The sequence below is a fragment of the Canis lupus genome, chromosome 3 (assembly GCF_003254725.2).
Source record: "Canis lupus dingo isolate Sandy chromosome 3, ASM325472v2, whole genome shotgun sequence".
NCBI classification, from domain to species: domain Eukaryota; kingdom Metazoa; phylum Chordata; class Mammalia; order Carnivora; family Canidae; genus Canis; species Canis lupus.
Genome location: NC_064245.1, coordinates 41,587,866 through 41,603,980, shown reverse-complemented (window position 1 = coordinate 41,603,980; position 16,115 = coordinate 41,587,866). Strand labels below are relative to the sequence as shown.

The 16,115-nt window shown below is 51.3% G+C and overlaps 1 protein-coding gene across 1 annotated transcript in view; it reads left to right on the top strand.

Moving 5' to 3' along the window:
- Nucleotides 1-6,935: 6,935 nt before the first annotated feature.
- The window catches only part of SYNM (synemin), a 28,481-nt gene continuing 19,301 nt past the window's right edge, over nucleotides 6,936-16,115 (top strand). The window contains 2 exon segments of the mRNA XM_025438209.3: nucleotides 6,936-7,866; nucleotides 15,721-15,845. Of these exon segments, the coding sequence (XP_025293994.3) occupies nucleotides 7,039-7,866; nucleotides 15,721-15,845 (953 nt within the window). The 5' untranslated portion in view covers nucleotides 6,936-7,038.

The following is a 16,115-nucleotide window of genomic DNA, read 5'->3' as shown; positions in this document are numbered from 1 at the left end:
ATTCTCATTCCAGGCAAGTTTCCTATATTGAAGTCAGGGCACCAATGGGGCAAGAGTGGGACTCAGAGATTTGGGACAGAGGTACTTGGGTACTGTAGGCAAGAACCTAGGGCCTCCAGATTCCCCTGCACCCACAAAGTGACCCATTCCCACTGGTGGAATATAAAACCCCCTCCCATCTCCTTTGAGAAGATGATACAGAGGCCACACATGAGGCAGGTGCCTTCCAGGACAATGCTTGCCTTTGGGATTGACCACCACCTCCCTCCTGGCCTCCTGGACCTATATCTAGGGAGAAACCTCAGCATACCTGATAGGGGAAGTGCTGGGCCTGCATAGGAAGGAAAGGAGTTCAGCCCCAAAGCTGTTCCAGGCCCTGGCTGTCAGCAGGGATGAGCTGGGAACTGGGTCAGGACCAGCTAGAAAGCTGGGTCAGGGGGCATCTATTGGTGTGGGGGCACCCTCCTGTCACAGGGGCCCTGGACAATTGTGCCAGCCTGCTGTTGGGCCGGTCCACTTTAAATGAAGTAGAGATGGCAGTAGGATGGGAGGAAACTAGAGGAAGGGAACAAAAGATAGCAGAAGTGGGTATCAGTCCAGAAACACAGCAGGCTAGCCATGTTTGTGGAGGCTGTGTGGACACTCCATCTACCAAACTGGAAAGGCACACACGGGCGAGGGGCAAGACATCATTGAGAAGCTCCCTGGTGCCTGTCTTCTGCAAGAGGACAGACAACCGGTAGGAGAGGATATAGAACTAGTATCTCTGATAGGGATAATAATGCAGTAGTACTGCTCATACCCTAGCATGCATTAAAATCCACTGGAGGGCTCGTCAAAATACAGAGCATTTGAGACAGTAGGTCTGAGCTTGGGGCTGGAGAATGTACATTTCTAAAATGTTCTAGGTGCTGCTGCTGGTGCTAACCCAGGCACCGCTGACACGCTGTGGACACAGACCTGGTGGAGGGCAGGTGGCAGTCTTGTAAGTATCAGAGGCAAGATGAGTACAATTACCATAATGAGCTGCAAGGTTGGAAGGGGTAGGGGAGATGACCTAAGGGATCTACAGAGATGATTCACAGAACATGGTGTTCCTAGGGGAAAGATAAATGGGGCTGCTGACAAAAATATCACTAATAAATACATAATCAAAACCACCCCTATGCTAAGTCATCACTCAATTTTCTTATGGTAAGTCATGGCCCGATTTCCAGTCCTGAGTCAGTTCTCACACCCAGAAGCCACCCGGTGAAGGCAGAACCTGGCAAACTCCATGGTAAGTCAGTACAGTTGCGTTCCGCAGAGCCTTCCCCCAGGGAATGACAGCCATTCATACTGGAGAAAGGGGAACAGCACTTCTTTCCAAAGTGTTTGAGTACCCAGAGCCAGCTCCAAATTACCAGATATTCAGGGACCCAAAGCACCCGTATGGCTCTCCTGTTAAGAGTAGGAATATGTAAGGGTCATGTCCGAAACAGAGCCCTGACCCAAGACACAACAGGCTCAGAAGAGCAATCTGAGATGGAATTACCCATTTGAGGGTCACTGGCCTGTGGTTGATATGTAAAGCCATGAGACTGGATTGGAAAATCAAGATGGAGGCAGAGAGAAGTCCTGCTGAGCAACTGGTGGTTGCCAAGAAGGAGAGGAAGCACACACTTACAGGGCTACTAGGGGAAGACAGCAGCCCTCCTTGAGCCTCTGCACTCCCCAGACCCTGGGTCCCAGAGCAAAGGGGTTGTGTCTCCCTCTGCTCTGTGGCCCCAGGGCCCCAGCTCAGCCTCCAGCACGGAAAGGGGACTAGCTTTTGAATGATCTGGTCATGGCCACCATCAACAAACTCCACGGAAAATGTATTTTTAAGGGCAGTAATGGCAAACGTGCTGTTCCTCGTTGATAGAAGATTCTTCTTTTTTTAGTTCTGAGGATGAAATGTGAGTCTTGTTTCTCTTGGGAAGATTAACCAGGGGAGGTCTCTCTGCCATTTGGGGCCCTTCCCAAGTTCATTTGTAATGTATATGACACGACTTTCCAAATTAGGGGAGGGAGGTTATGCAGGTTAAGTTACTGTGCATTTTTTTCATATGACAAATGCTATTTTTGCACCTTTAAAAAGGCAGCCTATATGTATCCCCAGTAAACACCTGCTGCGCTCCTACGAAACAGTGATAAACAAATGATCTGCTTTCTTGAAATAGCCAGAGAGCTGTGACAGAGTGGGGAACACTCCCAGCTCCAAGCAAGAGTGGCTGGATTCAAATAGTTTTTTGAATGTATTAGGGCATAAAGACGCCTTGTCCTGAATGCCTTTATATTCTCTATTTAGTCTCCGTAGCAATCCTATGAGGGAAGAGTTATCCTCACTTTACAGACGAAGAAATGGAGTCTGGAAGGTTCCAAGACTAGTCCCTGCCTGCTCTCCTGCCCTCCCTAGCCCCACTAAGCTGTGGACTCCGCTGAGCTGTGTGTCACCTGCGTTGGCCCCATCTACCTGGCCTTCCTGGTAGACCCCTGGCTATGAACTTCTGTGTCATTCCTGGGCTTCAGGGATCCGCCCAAAAGGATGACCAATATTTTCTGGGTGCTGTCCGCCAGGTGCTATGCGACAAGTTTCTCATAGTATAACAGCCAGTCTAGTGGAATGAGTATGAGCAGGGACGGCTCAAATCCTGTACTTTTTACTTGCATGGCTTTGGGCAAGTTGAATGCTCTGTGGCTTAGTATCCTCGCCATTAAAATAGAATTGCTAATACCCACTTCATACATTGCTGTGCTGCTGATATGAATTAATCCACGTAAAGCCCTCAGAACTGTGCCTGGCACATGGTAAAGTCTATGCAAGGACTAGTTCATCCAACCCACAGGCTCTCTATGTGTTACTCTGTCTTCATTATTATGTGGATAAGGAAATGTGCTCAGAGAGGTGGTGGTGCCCAAGGTCCTGCTGGTAGTAAGGGCCAGGACATGAAAGAGCTCAATCTACTCTATGCCACTGCGCCCAGCTCAGACCCAGTGCATTTCCCCCACCCTGCATCCTTCATTTTCTACCTCGCCAAACCTGCAGGATAGCAGGTGTGCCTCCCAGACCAAATTTGGGTGTGCAGGCAATAATAACAGATCTGTTTTTCCCTATATTTCAGCCTGATTTCTATTTAGGGCCCCAATTTCCATGAGGGTGATGAAAACTCATCCTCTATCAGTTCAAGGCTCTATCCTCCTTCCTTTGGGCTGCACTAGCATTCTTGAGGACTTAACCAGTGCCAGGGCACCGAGGTTGAGGCCTACCTGGTCCTCGTGTCACCTGCCTGTGCTGGCATCCACCAGCTTTCCACTTCACCTCACAGGCCCTTGGTCTTCATCCACCGAGGCAGAAGCTGGGACGGTGGGCTCCCATGGACAGTTGAATGGGTTGCCTACGGCAGAGACATACCTGGATGATGAGATGAGTGGGAATAAAATCCAGACTGTGCTGTGCTTGCTAAGCTGTGGATGTAGGTACAGGACCACTTCTCTCCTGAGGAAAAGATACTTTTTCTTTGCACCAACAGACTACCCACTGGCCAGGCCACGTACCTCTGACTCTTTCATCTCCTTTTTCTTATTTGCACAGAGGGCATCTTGGAGCTGGTTGTGGCCCTGCTGGAGTCACCCTGTTCTGTGTCTAAGTGGCTCCCTTAGGCCCTCTGCCACTTCTGGGTGGTGCTCTGTCTCCTGGCCTCCCTCATGCTGGGAGTGGACACCTCCAAAAGATTTCCCTGGCCATGACTGCAGCCCTGCCCCTCAGGCCTGCCATACCCCCTCCAAGGATGCACCTGGGGAGCTGGGCACAAGGCCCCTGCTCTTGGAGCTCACGATGTAGCTGGGATTTTGGTGTCTCCCTGAGGCGTTGCTGGGAAAGGAGTACAAGGCTCCCCTCCCTAGAAGCTCTCTAGGATCTACTGTGCTTTCACCACTGCCCTCCATTGCTCCTCCCATCCCCCACCTTAGGGAACCGTTTCTGGTCTCCTGGGAGGAGAGACTTCCCTCAGCCTTCTGCTCTGAGGCCCTAGGATTTCCTTCCCGATTTTGATCTAGTCAGGAGTCCTCTTCAAGCCCTTAAAACTCACCAGGAAGACATTTCTGTCCTGGCTTTCTGCCTCCCCTCAGGCAATGGATTGAAGGGTGGCATGAACTGTTCGAGGGGAGTCCATAATCCTCCTCCCCCAATCCTTCCACCTAGCTTGGGAGGCCCACCTCGGGCCCCCGGGGCACAGTGTTTCGGATCCTCCAGGTAGAGAAACCACCTGCTATTCCCACTTCCCAACCCCTACACAGGCCCTCCCTGCTTCTAGAGCTTTCCCTGAAATTCTGCTGGGAGCCCTCTCTGCTTCTGGGCCGCAGCGCCTCTGAACACAGACTGGAGCCGGTGCCCGCCGCGGCCCTGGAGCCCTTTCTAGGCTCGCCATCCTCTCGCAGCGCCCCCTGCCGGGAGGTTGGGAGAACTGCCGCTCTCCCTCAAGGTGCGCGGAAAACTTGCCTAATTTTATTTTTAACAATGGCTGTTTAACAACGGACTCACAAAGTTCCTGAAAATTTAACATTTGGCTCTTACAAGCCGGTAAAGCTGGGCCCAGCACACCACTGCTAGGCCGCAGTGACTCCTGTTTCCACAATGAGAAATCTAAATCTAAATCTGCTAAATCTAAATCTGCTCTACCGCATCTGCAGGAGATGGGAGGACGGGAAGAGGGAAGGTTTGGGCTTTTCTTCACCTGCTCCCTCCTGGGATGCATTCTGCAGCTCCTGATCCTCTAGGGCCCCCCTTCCAGAGCTCCAGGCTCCTCCAACACTTCTCCCTTCTTCTGCCCCTAGGGTGCTAACAGCTCTTTGGCTTCCAGCTCTTGCTAATTCCTGATGCTTCTGCATCCCATCTAACCCTTTGTAAAGTCTTCTCGTTACATCCCAGTAACCATTCCCTTCCTTTTGAGTGTGCCTCTGTTTCCTGGCTGGACCCTGCCTGGTCAAATCTGCCCCTGTGGTCACAACTTCTAATACTTCTGTTCCCAAATTTAGGGACTGTGTGTCCTCAAGCAAGTTGCTCAACTTCTCTGAGTTATAGTTTTGTGAGAATTAAATTGATGCAGCAGGACATTATTTTGAGGGATTAACCAGTGGTACTTTTGCTTTTCTCTTGCTATTGCCCAGTGCCCTATTTCTCTTTCCCCAAAGTGGGCCACTGTACCCCAAACCAGTCATTTCTCAAGGACAGAATTTAGAGCAGATTTAGGGGGAAAGTTTCGGCTTTCAAAGTTTAAGACCATGATGGGCATCCAGGCAAGGGAAACCTAATGAGTCAGAGCAAAGCATCCTGCTGGGAGACCCACTGGGTCCTGAGAAGGCCCTTCTCACCTGCCAAGCCAGGAGAGGTGGGCCAGCAGAACCTCTGGTAGCCTGGCGAGCTGAAGAATTGAAAATAAATGGCAGTGTGCTGAGTCCAGGTAGCTGTGCGAGCTTGCCACAGTGCCCTGGTGTCCCGGCGTGGTCCAGGAAAGGTGCTTGTTGCTGATAGGACCCCTGGACAGGTCTGGGTAATGACATCGTAGCAGCAGTGTGGCCTGAGAAGCAAGGGCCAGGTGCAATGTGCACCTGGGTGAAAGGGAGAAGGGTGAACAACAACAGGGGTCCAGAGTCCCTGCCCCAAGCCTTGGCCCCTTCTTTTCCTCCCCTAACTTAGCCTTGGCAGAAAGGGGGAGGAATTCTAAATCGAAAGATACTTCTACTACCCGCAGAATAGAGTCTGTGATAAGAGTTCTCTAGAAAAACAAAGGGCCACCTCTGCCCCATTTGTGGTTGGAGATTTATGCCTGTCACAAGGAGAGCCCTGGAAGCTGTCTCAAGGGACCTGCCCTGGACCAGCTTGCTGACTAACTCACCTTTCCATGCCAACTGCAAAGTCAGTGGATGACTCTCCAGGCCTCCCCTATGCACTTCTGTCCCCACCAATCCAGGGGTACTCCAACCAAAGGCCAGCTGCGTTTGTTCTCATGCTCCCCAATGCTACTGGTACCTGTTCGTTGTCATTTGTAACTTCAATAACTGTCATGAAAACTAATGAAACGCAAGCGTGCGAAAGAGAGCTATGGTTTCTGTGACAATTAAGTGGAGGCACGATGTTGGAAAAAAGCAGCTGTCCCATTAGGCGGAACAGTGAGCACTGTAAACGTTTGGTGAAAATTCTGCACTCGGAGAACTTCACAATCTTTTGTAGTTCCCGCTCCAAAAGAAAGAAACTGATACTGGAAAGTGTAGACTATGTCTTCTACGGGTAGTTTGTACAAGGCAAACGTGGACCTCTAGTCAACCTATAACAAAAGAAAGGTCTTGGCTGTATACAGAAGCCCTGGCAAGTGAATGTGTATTTATGTACTAGGTTAAAATAGAATATTTAATGCACATCCACGCATGCGTATGCATATGTATGTGTATTAGATTTGCGTGTGTACATTATATGTACGTATATAATTTTTAGGCCTCGGAGCTTCAGAACCGTGGATGAGAAGTCTCGCGTAAGTGATCAGCTGTCTCACTTAGGGGCGGCTCCTGTGTCTTTCCATGGGCGCCGGGACACTGGGGTGCTGCAGGTGCGCGTGTCGGGGCAGCAGCGGGGAGCTCTCCTCCGCGTCCCTTCTCCGAGGATCCCTGCCCAGAGAGCCTGCCGCCCGCCCGCCCGCCCGCCCGCCCGTTACTGGGCTGCTATTGGGCGGCCGGGCCCAGGGACTGCCCGCGGGGGCCGGGGCCGGGAGCCCGCGCCGCGCCCGCGTCACTCCGGCAGGGGGCGCCGTCCGGCCGCAGGGCCCGCGCCGGGCCGCGCTCTCATTGGCTGGAGGCCGCGGCCCGCGCCCGCGCCCGCGCCCGCTCCCGCCCGCCGGGTCCGCTAAGTGGCGCGGCGCGCCGGCTCCCGCCCCAGTCTGCGGGCCTCCCGGGCAGCGGCGGGGCCGGAGCGGCGCGGACGCGGGGACAAGACCGGGGCAGGAGGGACCCGGCCGGCGCGGCAAGATGCTCTCCTGGCGGCTGCACACGGGCCCCGAGAAGGCCGAGCTGCAGGAGCTCAACGCGCGGCTCTACGACTACGTGTGCCGGGTGCGGGAGCTGGAGCGCGAAAACCTGCTCCTGGAGGAGGAGCTGCGCGGCCGGCGCGGGCAGGAGGCCTTGTGGGCCGAGGGGCAGGCCCGCTTCGCCGAGGAGGCGCGCGGCTTGCGGCAGCAGCTGGACGAGCTGAGTTGGGCCACGGCGCTGGCCGAGGGCGAGCGCGACGCGCTGCGGCGCGAGCTGTGGGAGCTGCGGCGGCTGGGCGACGAGGAGCGCGCGGCCCGCGGCCGCCTGGACGCCGAGCTGGGCGCGCAGCGGCGCGAGCTGCAGGAGGCGCTGGGCGCGCGCGCCGCCCTCGAGGAGCTGCTGGGCCGTCTGCGGGCCGAGCGCCGCGGCCTCGAGGCGGCCCACGAGCAGGACGTGCGGGAGCTGCGCGCGCGCGCCGCCCGCCTGACCCTGAGCTACCGCGCCCGCGCCCCCGGCCCCGGCCCCGGCCCCGGCCCCGCCGCGCCCCCGCCGCGCCTGCGGGAGGTGCGCGACGGCTACGCGCTGCTGGTGGCCGAGGCGTGGCGGGAGACGGCGCGGCTGTACGAGGACGAGGTGCGCGGGCTGGAGGAGGCGCTGCGGCGCGGCCAGGAGAGCCGGCGCGAGGCCGAGGAGGAGACGCGGCTGTGCGCGCAGGAGGCCGAGGCGCTGAGGCGCGAGGCGCTGGAGCTGGAGCGGCTGCGCGCGCTGCTGGAGCAGGAGCTGCTGCGGGTGCGGGGGGAGTACGAGCTGCAGGCGGAGGAGCGGCAGGTGGGTGCGCGGGGGCGCGGGCGCGGGGCGGCGGGGCGCGTGGTGGGGCCCGTGGTGGGGCCCGTGGTGGGGCCGGCCCGCAGGGCGTCCGCCCGGCCCCAGCAGCTGGCGCTGGCGGGGACCACCCCACCCACCCGTAGGGCCTGGCTGAGGCCTCGGCCCGGCGTCTCGCCCCCGGGGGGAGAGGAGCGCAGTTTGCGGGGAGTGCGGTCCACGGGCGGGGCCCGTCCCCAGGCAGCGCTAGGTCCCTCCCAATGGCCCGTGTCCCTTGACCTAAATCACACAAAAGTCCGCCACGCAGCCTCTCCGACTTCCAGAGACGGCTCAGCGGCGACAGCGCATTCCTTCTCGGGGGGGTCTCCGCGTTGGAAGGTGTCTAGGCGGCGTCAGGTCCCCACCGGGGAGCCATTCAGAATGACAGCCCCCTCCCCCGCCTGTGGGGCGCCCCTGGGGAGAACTTAAGTCGTTTCCTAAACCGGTTCTTACTTTGCCCGAGTGATTTCCCGGCAGGAGGCAGTGGATTGGGCTCTCCGGGCCACTGCCTTGTTTGCTCTTGGGAGGGGCAGCACTTTCATGCAGAAAAGAGCTCACTCCGAGGTGTTTTTCTCACGGTAGGAGCAGACAGCAGGGCTCTGGGTAGTGTAAAAGTCGTGGAAACGTGCTGGCCCCTGTGGCAGGATGTTACTACAAGTGCGGGGTAACATAAACAGTTACTGTTTCAGAGAAGCAAAGCCCAAACGTCTGACACGGACAGGGTGACACTTGTGGCCGATTATTGTCTGTACACCCAGTCCAGTCCTAGGATTGGCCCTGGTCCTGCCTGGCCGAAGCCACATTTGCAAATATCCCCCAATCATACTATCAGTGGTTCTCAGGTTGACAGTTTAAGATAACATCCACACAAGTTCAGAAATTTTATATATATATAAAATATGTAAAATCTTATATATATAAATCTTATATATGTCTTATATATATAAGACAAATATATATATTTTTAAAGATTTTGTATTCATGAGAGACACACACACACAGAGAGAGAGGGGCAGAGACACAGAGGAGAAGCAGGCTCCGTGCAGGAAGCCTGATGCGGAACTCAATCCTGGGACTCCAGGATCACGCCCTGGGCCTAAGGCAGGCGCCAAACCACTGAGCCACCCAGCACCCCCCTTTTTTAAATACAGGAAATAAATGGAACACGAGCCTTTTTTTTTTTTAATATAGGAAGTAAACAGGCCACAGTGATCATGGCCTCGAGGACTATGGTAGTGTGACAGGTGTCCACCAATAATCAGCAAATATCTAGCGACTACTCCTAGTTCTGAGTGCTGCGTCGGTGTTTCCGTATTCAAAGAGCTGGAGTCTAGGGGATCCCTGGGTGGCGCAGCGGTTTGGCGCCTGCCTTTGGCCCAGGGCGCGATCCTGGAGACCCGGGATCGAATCCCACGTCAGGCTCCCGGTGCATGGAGCCTGCTTCTCCCTCTGCCTGTGTCTCTGTCTCTCTCTCTCTCTCTCTGTATGACTATCATAAATAAATTAAAAAAAAAAAAAAACAAAAAAAAAAACAAAAAACAAAGAGCTGGAGTCTAGATGGGAAATCCTATGAAGCAGTACAATACTAAATTGTTTGGAATTTACTCTTTTGGAATGTGGGTTTTGTTGGGCCTCTGCCTCATAATTTTCAAAAGCATTTCCCTCCCCACTCAGGGTTGTAGGTAGAGCAAGGACAGGGACTGGCTGAAGTGTGTGCTGATTTCCAGAGCTTACTCTCGATGCCTGAGTGCTCCCTTCTCCAATGATGGCAGCCAGAGATGCTAGTTCCATAGGGCCCCATGCTCTGTGTTGGCTGGAAGTTAAAAAGTATCTTGGTGGAAGCTTTCACGGAGCTTTTCACCAAACAGAAGTGCTTGCCAAACTTAACAGTCCACGGAGCCTTGAGCCTGGCTCTAGGGAACCCCAACTCCCGCCCCTAAGGCCCCTGCTGTGCCAGCAGGTTTGGAAACTGCTTCTCTGAGGTGTGTTGTGTGGGCAAAATCCTCAACCATTGGAATCATAGCTCACTTGGCTTGATTTGGACCTTGAAGCTCTGGTTACAGGGTTCCTTTTTAGAAGTAGGACCCTGTCCCCCCTAAATAAACCTTAGTGCAACCACAGATATGAACAGAGACTGCAGCAGAAGTAAGCACCTGGGATGTGCATTCAGAATCACTGTCCTGCTCTTTGATAGAGGAGACCAGGGCCCACTGGGGAAGTGCCTTCCCTGGGGTACACCTGACGGGGACTAGGATCCTGCCCTCAACAGTCTGGTAATACCTCTTGCATTAAAATTCACTTCTTTGCCCTAAAGTAGGGAGCAAGGAATGCCCACAGGACTTGGATTTTTTTTCACTTCCAATTTGTGTGGTTTCATTGTATTGTTTTCTTACATGGATCTTGAATCTATCCCAGTTAGCCTTAAAGCAACCGAATTACAAATGGCATTCCCAAAGATTCAACACCAAACCATTAGTATTTTTTTTAAGGCTAAAAATACTAGGAGTTTTGTTAAGGAGTAAGTGTCCATGAGTTAACCCCAAACCCTTGTTTTTTGTTTTTGAAATTCTATCAAAACGTGGTGGGGCTAATATACTGTAGTAAATGTTTCCTTCCTAAGAACTAGCCTGTATCAAGCACTTCTCATGTGCCAGGTACCACGGGAACCAGGCCCTTCACACGTATTCACTCTTAGTCCTCACCTTGACCTTAGTCCTCACCTTGACCTCCTATTAGTCCCATTTCACAGATGATGAAACTGAGGCACTTAGGTCACCTAGTGTGTAAGTAGCTAAGTCAGTATCCTCTTCAGGTGCCAGTGTCAGAGCAAGTAACCAAGGATCCACATTTCTGCTCTTCTCTGTTCCATAAAAGGTAAACATTTGACCAGCATTCTCTCTGCATTCGTAGAATAATGATAGTTGTTTTTCCTTAGGGCTAGCCCAGAGGTGCCCCCTAAGCTGAAATCCCAGAATACTTTCTGACTCTTCCAGTTGGCTGTTGTCAGGATAGTTTTAGGGTCATATGTGTTTTATTTCCTTTTTGTGTAGCCTGTGGTTTAGTAGGAACCGTCCCCTCCCTCACCTGGAGGCAGAGCCCCCACGCAGTGTCCCCACTGTCTTCCTGGCTCTAGGCCTCCTCTGTAGCCTGAGTGAACAAGATGCTGGCTGGGACTGTCTTACTGAGAAAAGTGGTTCTTCTGCTAAGGCCTCCTTGTTAGGCCTTCTCTTTCTTAGGCCCCTCCCCCCAGATCTGCCAGAGAGGAGTTTGCTGAACTGACAGCCAAATCCCCAGCATTTTATACGTGGTTTAGATCACTTGAAGCCTGAGTGATACACTCTGTCCCAGTTCATAGGAAGGAGCTTTGGACAAAAACTTAAGATGTTTGTGGTTTATGCCAGCCTTACCTTAGAAACACTGAGATTTTTGCTCTTGAAACTGAGCTCTTAGCCTTTTGAGGCTGACTGTCAAAGGTGTCTATGTCTCCAAAATGTGACTGAATGAGAACTTTCTTTTGACTGGAATGGGGATGGGTTAGCCGCCCTGCCTGAGTCTGAATTTTGTCTCTGCCACTGTTTGGGTCTCAGTTTCCTTATTTGCCAAACAGGGTAATAAAAACAACTCACAGAGTGGACACATTCAGTTCATTCATTCATTAGACTGCTATTGAGCACAAAGTGTGCCAAGCTTGGTTCTTTTTTTTTTTTTTTTAAAGATTTTATTTATTTATTCATGAGAGACAGAGAGAGAGGCAGAGACACAGGCAGAGGAAGAAGCAGGCTCCCTACGGGGAGCCCAATGTGGGACTTGACCCCAGGACCCCAGGATCGTGACCTGAGCTGAAGGCAGACACTCAACCACTGAGCCACCCAGGCGTCCCCCAAGCTTGGTCCTTAAGTGATAAGGATATAGCAGTGAACAAAACAAAAACAGAGAAAATCCCTTGCCTTCAAAGGTCTTGAGGGGGAAATAGTGCACGGTGTCCAGGAAGTGGATGTGATGGGGTAGGGTGAGCAAGGGGGAGAGTAGCGTCTACAGCACTTGGGCTTTGGCTCTGAGCAGCAAGGGGAGCCTCTGGATGACTCTGCGCAGAGGTGAGTGGTGACCTCACCGTATCTAAATGCGATTGCTCTGCCAGCTGTGTTGGACACAGACTGTGGGACAGGAGTGGGAGCAGGGAGCACTTTTTAGGTGGCTTCTTTGCCAATCAAGGCAGGAGGTGCTGGATGCTTGGACCAGGGGCAGCTATGAGGGGCTGAGAACGAGCTCTCTGAGGTTGAAACCCACAGGGTCTGCACAGATGGATCAGATGCAGTAGAAGAGAGGGAAAGAAATCAAAGTTAACTCCAGTGCTCACTTTTCAGTCTAAACCACTGAAAAAAGGGAGTGATCCTTGCTGACGGGGGTTGGAGCAGGAGATTTGGTAGCTCTTGGTGGGAGATCGGAGTTCACTTTGAGGTGCCTCTTAAATACCCACTAGGTATTGTAAGCGTATTGTCTGGACTAGAGCTATACAAACTTAGCATTCCATTGACTCGTGTTATGATGACTACATTTAGTTTTGGTGTCTAAATGAGGGTATCACAGTATTTAAATTCCCTCAAGCTCTCCCAGTCCAGATTCTGAGTGACTGTGACATTTGCAGGCTCTTCCTGTTTTGTCTGTGTGGCTTGCTTGGAGGAGAGCAGCTCCAGTTGGGTTAAGAAAAAGGGCTTTCTCTGGACACCTAACAGCAGCATGCTCTCCCTGAAACAGACCTCCGTTGCATCATCACTTGTGATGCCATCCAAAAGGTCCCTAAATAGCAATCCAAAGAGGTGACCTCTCTACCCAGCTTTTATAACATGAGGTGGAACTGCTTTAGCTTGGTTAGAATCAGCAGCTGGTGTCTCTTGCTCCAGTACCTCTGGCCTGGCCCCCAGTTTGAGAACTTCTGGCAGAGTCAAAGCCAAGTTGAAGCTTTCTTCAACCTGAAGGATTGGTTACAGTTTCTGTTGGAGACTGTTAGGAGCCAATAAGTCTGACTGGTGTTCCTGGTTCCAAAAGTCAAGTCATTTTCCTTTGACAGTTTAGGGAGAGTTGAATCACATGGAAATGCAGTTGGGACTATACTTATTTTGACTTAAACAGAGTTTGATTTTTTTCCCCCCTTGATTTTGCGGGGCACAGACCTACTCTGTGCCCTTTGGGAAGAAAGAGAATCTTCATTTCTACCTCTTTGGCATGACTGGGAGATCCTGACCTGCTCAGGAGGTTTGTGGTTGGAGAAGCATGTGCATATGATACTTTTTTCTAAGCAATTTTAATAGTAATTGAAGTTCCCTCTATAGAACAAATTAGTACGATTTTCAAGTTTTGATATTCAGGTTGAATTTCCTGTAGTAGGATGGAGTACTCTCTGTATTTTTATAGCATACCCTACACTCAAACCTTGTCCCTGGGATTATCCTCCCTCTAAAATGGGGAACATGGGATTTGAACACAGGACTTAACTATAGGGATGCCCGGGTGGCTCAGCAGTTGAGTATCTGCCTTTGGCTCAGGTCGTGATCCCTGGGTCCTGAGATTGAGTCCTGCATCGGGCTTACCACAGGGAGCCTGCCTCTCCCTCTGCCTATGTCTCTGCCTTTCTCTGTGTGTCTCTCATGAATAAATAAATAAAATCTTTAAAAAAAAAAGATTTAACTATACAGTGTCTGAATGTCATGGCTAAATTCTGGCAACTACATCACTTACATCAAGACTGGCTAGTGATCCGCTTTGGCAAACCTCTTTATCTACTTATAATGTCAGTTTGGGAGGATATTAACATAGATCTAAAATAAAGAAAGTAGGGGCAGCCTGGGTGGCTCAGCGGTTTAAGTGCCTGCCTTTGGCCCAGGGTGTGATCCTGGGGTCCCGGGATCGAGTCCCATGTCAGGCTCCCTGCATGGAGCCTGCTTCTCCCTCTGCCTGTGTCTCTGCCTCTCTCTCTCTCTCTCTCTCTCTCTCTCTATCATGATAAATAAATAAAATGTTAAAAAAATAAAAAATAAAAAAAGTAGATCTATCCTGGGATGCTAGCTAGAGGTTCTTAAATTTACTCCTTTGTTTTATTTTTTTTAAGATTTTATTTTATTTATTCATGAAAGACACAGAGGCAGAGACACAGGCAGCGGGAGAAGCAGACTCCCTGCAGGGAGCCCAATGTGGGACGAAATCCCGGGTCTCCAGGATCATGCCCTGGGCTGCAGGCGGCGCTAAACTGCTGTGCCACCAGGGCTGCCCTACTCCTTTGTTTTAAAAGCTGAGAGGTTTCAGGTTATTATTATTTTTTTAAGATTTTATTTATTTGAGAGAGCGTGAGCACAAGCAAAGGGGGAGGGAGGGGCAGAGCCGAAGGAGAGGGAGAAGCAGACTTCCCACTGAGCAGGGATCCCGATGTCGGGCCCGATCCCAGGACCCCAAGATCATGACCTGAGCCGAAGGTAGACGCTTCACCAACTCAGTCACCCAGATGCCCCTTTCAGTTTTTGTTTTTAGCATGAGAGAGAACACAGAGAGAACCTAGAAACAATCATTAACTGATATAGAACTCTTAGGGAGGCAGGATTATTTACATGCCGATTGTGCATCGTTTAAAATGGTAGATCCAGTGTGAGATCTTTGTTTATTCCTTGCTTTTGCAGATCTTATGTATTTATTGTGGACTTTTTAATGTATTGCCTGGTACCTTTGCTGGAGGGATTACATGGGGAATGGAAATAGATCCCCTCTCCTGATTGTCTTACAATTTTTGAATTCCACAAAGATAAATGTCTAAAGATGTAGCCAGTTTAGTTAATTGTATTCAGAAATAAGGCTGTTTTCCATTACCAACCAGAAGTTAAAGAATATGGACTCATTTCAGTGTTTAAATATTTGCTCAGTTAATTATTCCCCAGAGCAACTATAAAGCATTAATGCAAAACTGTAACACGGAGTAATGCAAGACTCTAAAATGGGGCCAATGAAGTCACTGTGTGTACCAACTAAAAGATATTGCTGATTTAAAATAGCACATTTTGAGGAGATTGCACCGTCTCCATCACTTCAAGTCCAGTTCACCGATTGTGTGCTGTGTGACTTACAGGGGATGGGCGTTTTTCTAGAGATGGGGGGTGCAGGTCATGTCCTTCAGTGTCTCCCTGCCAGAAAGAGAGGGACAGACAGAATTAGCAGGTGTGAGTGGACACACCGTAAGGGCTGGGAACATGACGTCAACAGGTGCCAAGGGAGTGCTCAGGACCGACATCCGCCAGGTACGGTCCAAAAAGAAGATTCATATTTTGGTCTGAATTGACATTTATGCCCTGAAGACATTCCTGTCTTTTCTGGGTGAAACAAAGAGTTCTGTGAGTGTACCTGCTTCTTGTTGGGGGAAAATCATGAGTACAGGGGATATTCTGTTTCAGATTGGAGCAACTTCTGTTGCAGACTCCCTGCTTTCTGGTCTGGGCTTCCTTTGAGTAGCATCCGCGTTGACTGGTGGGATGTGTTGACTTTTCCTAAGTAGCCTGATGTCTGAACTGCCACGTTTAATGAACTTCTAAGCATTCCTTCTTACTAAAGAGTAGGAACAGAGAAGCCAGTGTCCTGTCAACATCATCCGTATATAGTAAAGAAAAAAAAAACTTCCATGGGGAAGGAATACTCTATTTAAAATCACTCCTTACAATGATTACATGATTAATAAGCCTAGAGATTTTTTTTTTTTCCTTTTGCATCCTGAACTGTTGGTACCTGCATTTTGACCACATGGAGCTCCAGCCCTCCGATCTAAAAGCCCTTTGTTCTTTTTAGAGAGTGATCGCCTGCCTGGAGGATGAGAAGGCGGCCCTCACCTTGGCCATGGCTGATCGGCTGCGGGAGTATCAGGAGCTTGTGCAGGTGAAGAATGGCCTCAGCCTGGAGGTGGCCACGTATCGGTAAGGATGCTGTGGGGGGACTGCCTTGGCGAAATCACCTAGAGCCTCTGGGGTCCCTGTAGCTTTGTGATAATCAAAGAGCAAACCCCTCGGGGATCCCTGGGTGGCGCAGCCGTTTGGCGCCTGCCTTTGGCCCAGGGCGCGATCCTGGAGACCCGGGATCGAATCCCATATCGGGCTCCCGGTGCATGGAGCCTGCTTCTCCCTCTGCCTGTGTCTCTGCCTCTCTCTCTCTGTGTGACTATCATAAGTAAATAAAAAAAAAAAAAA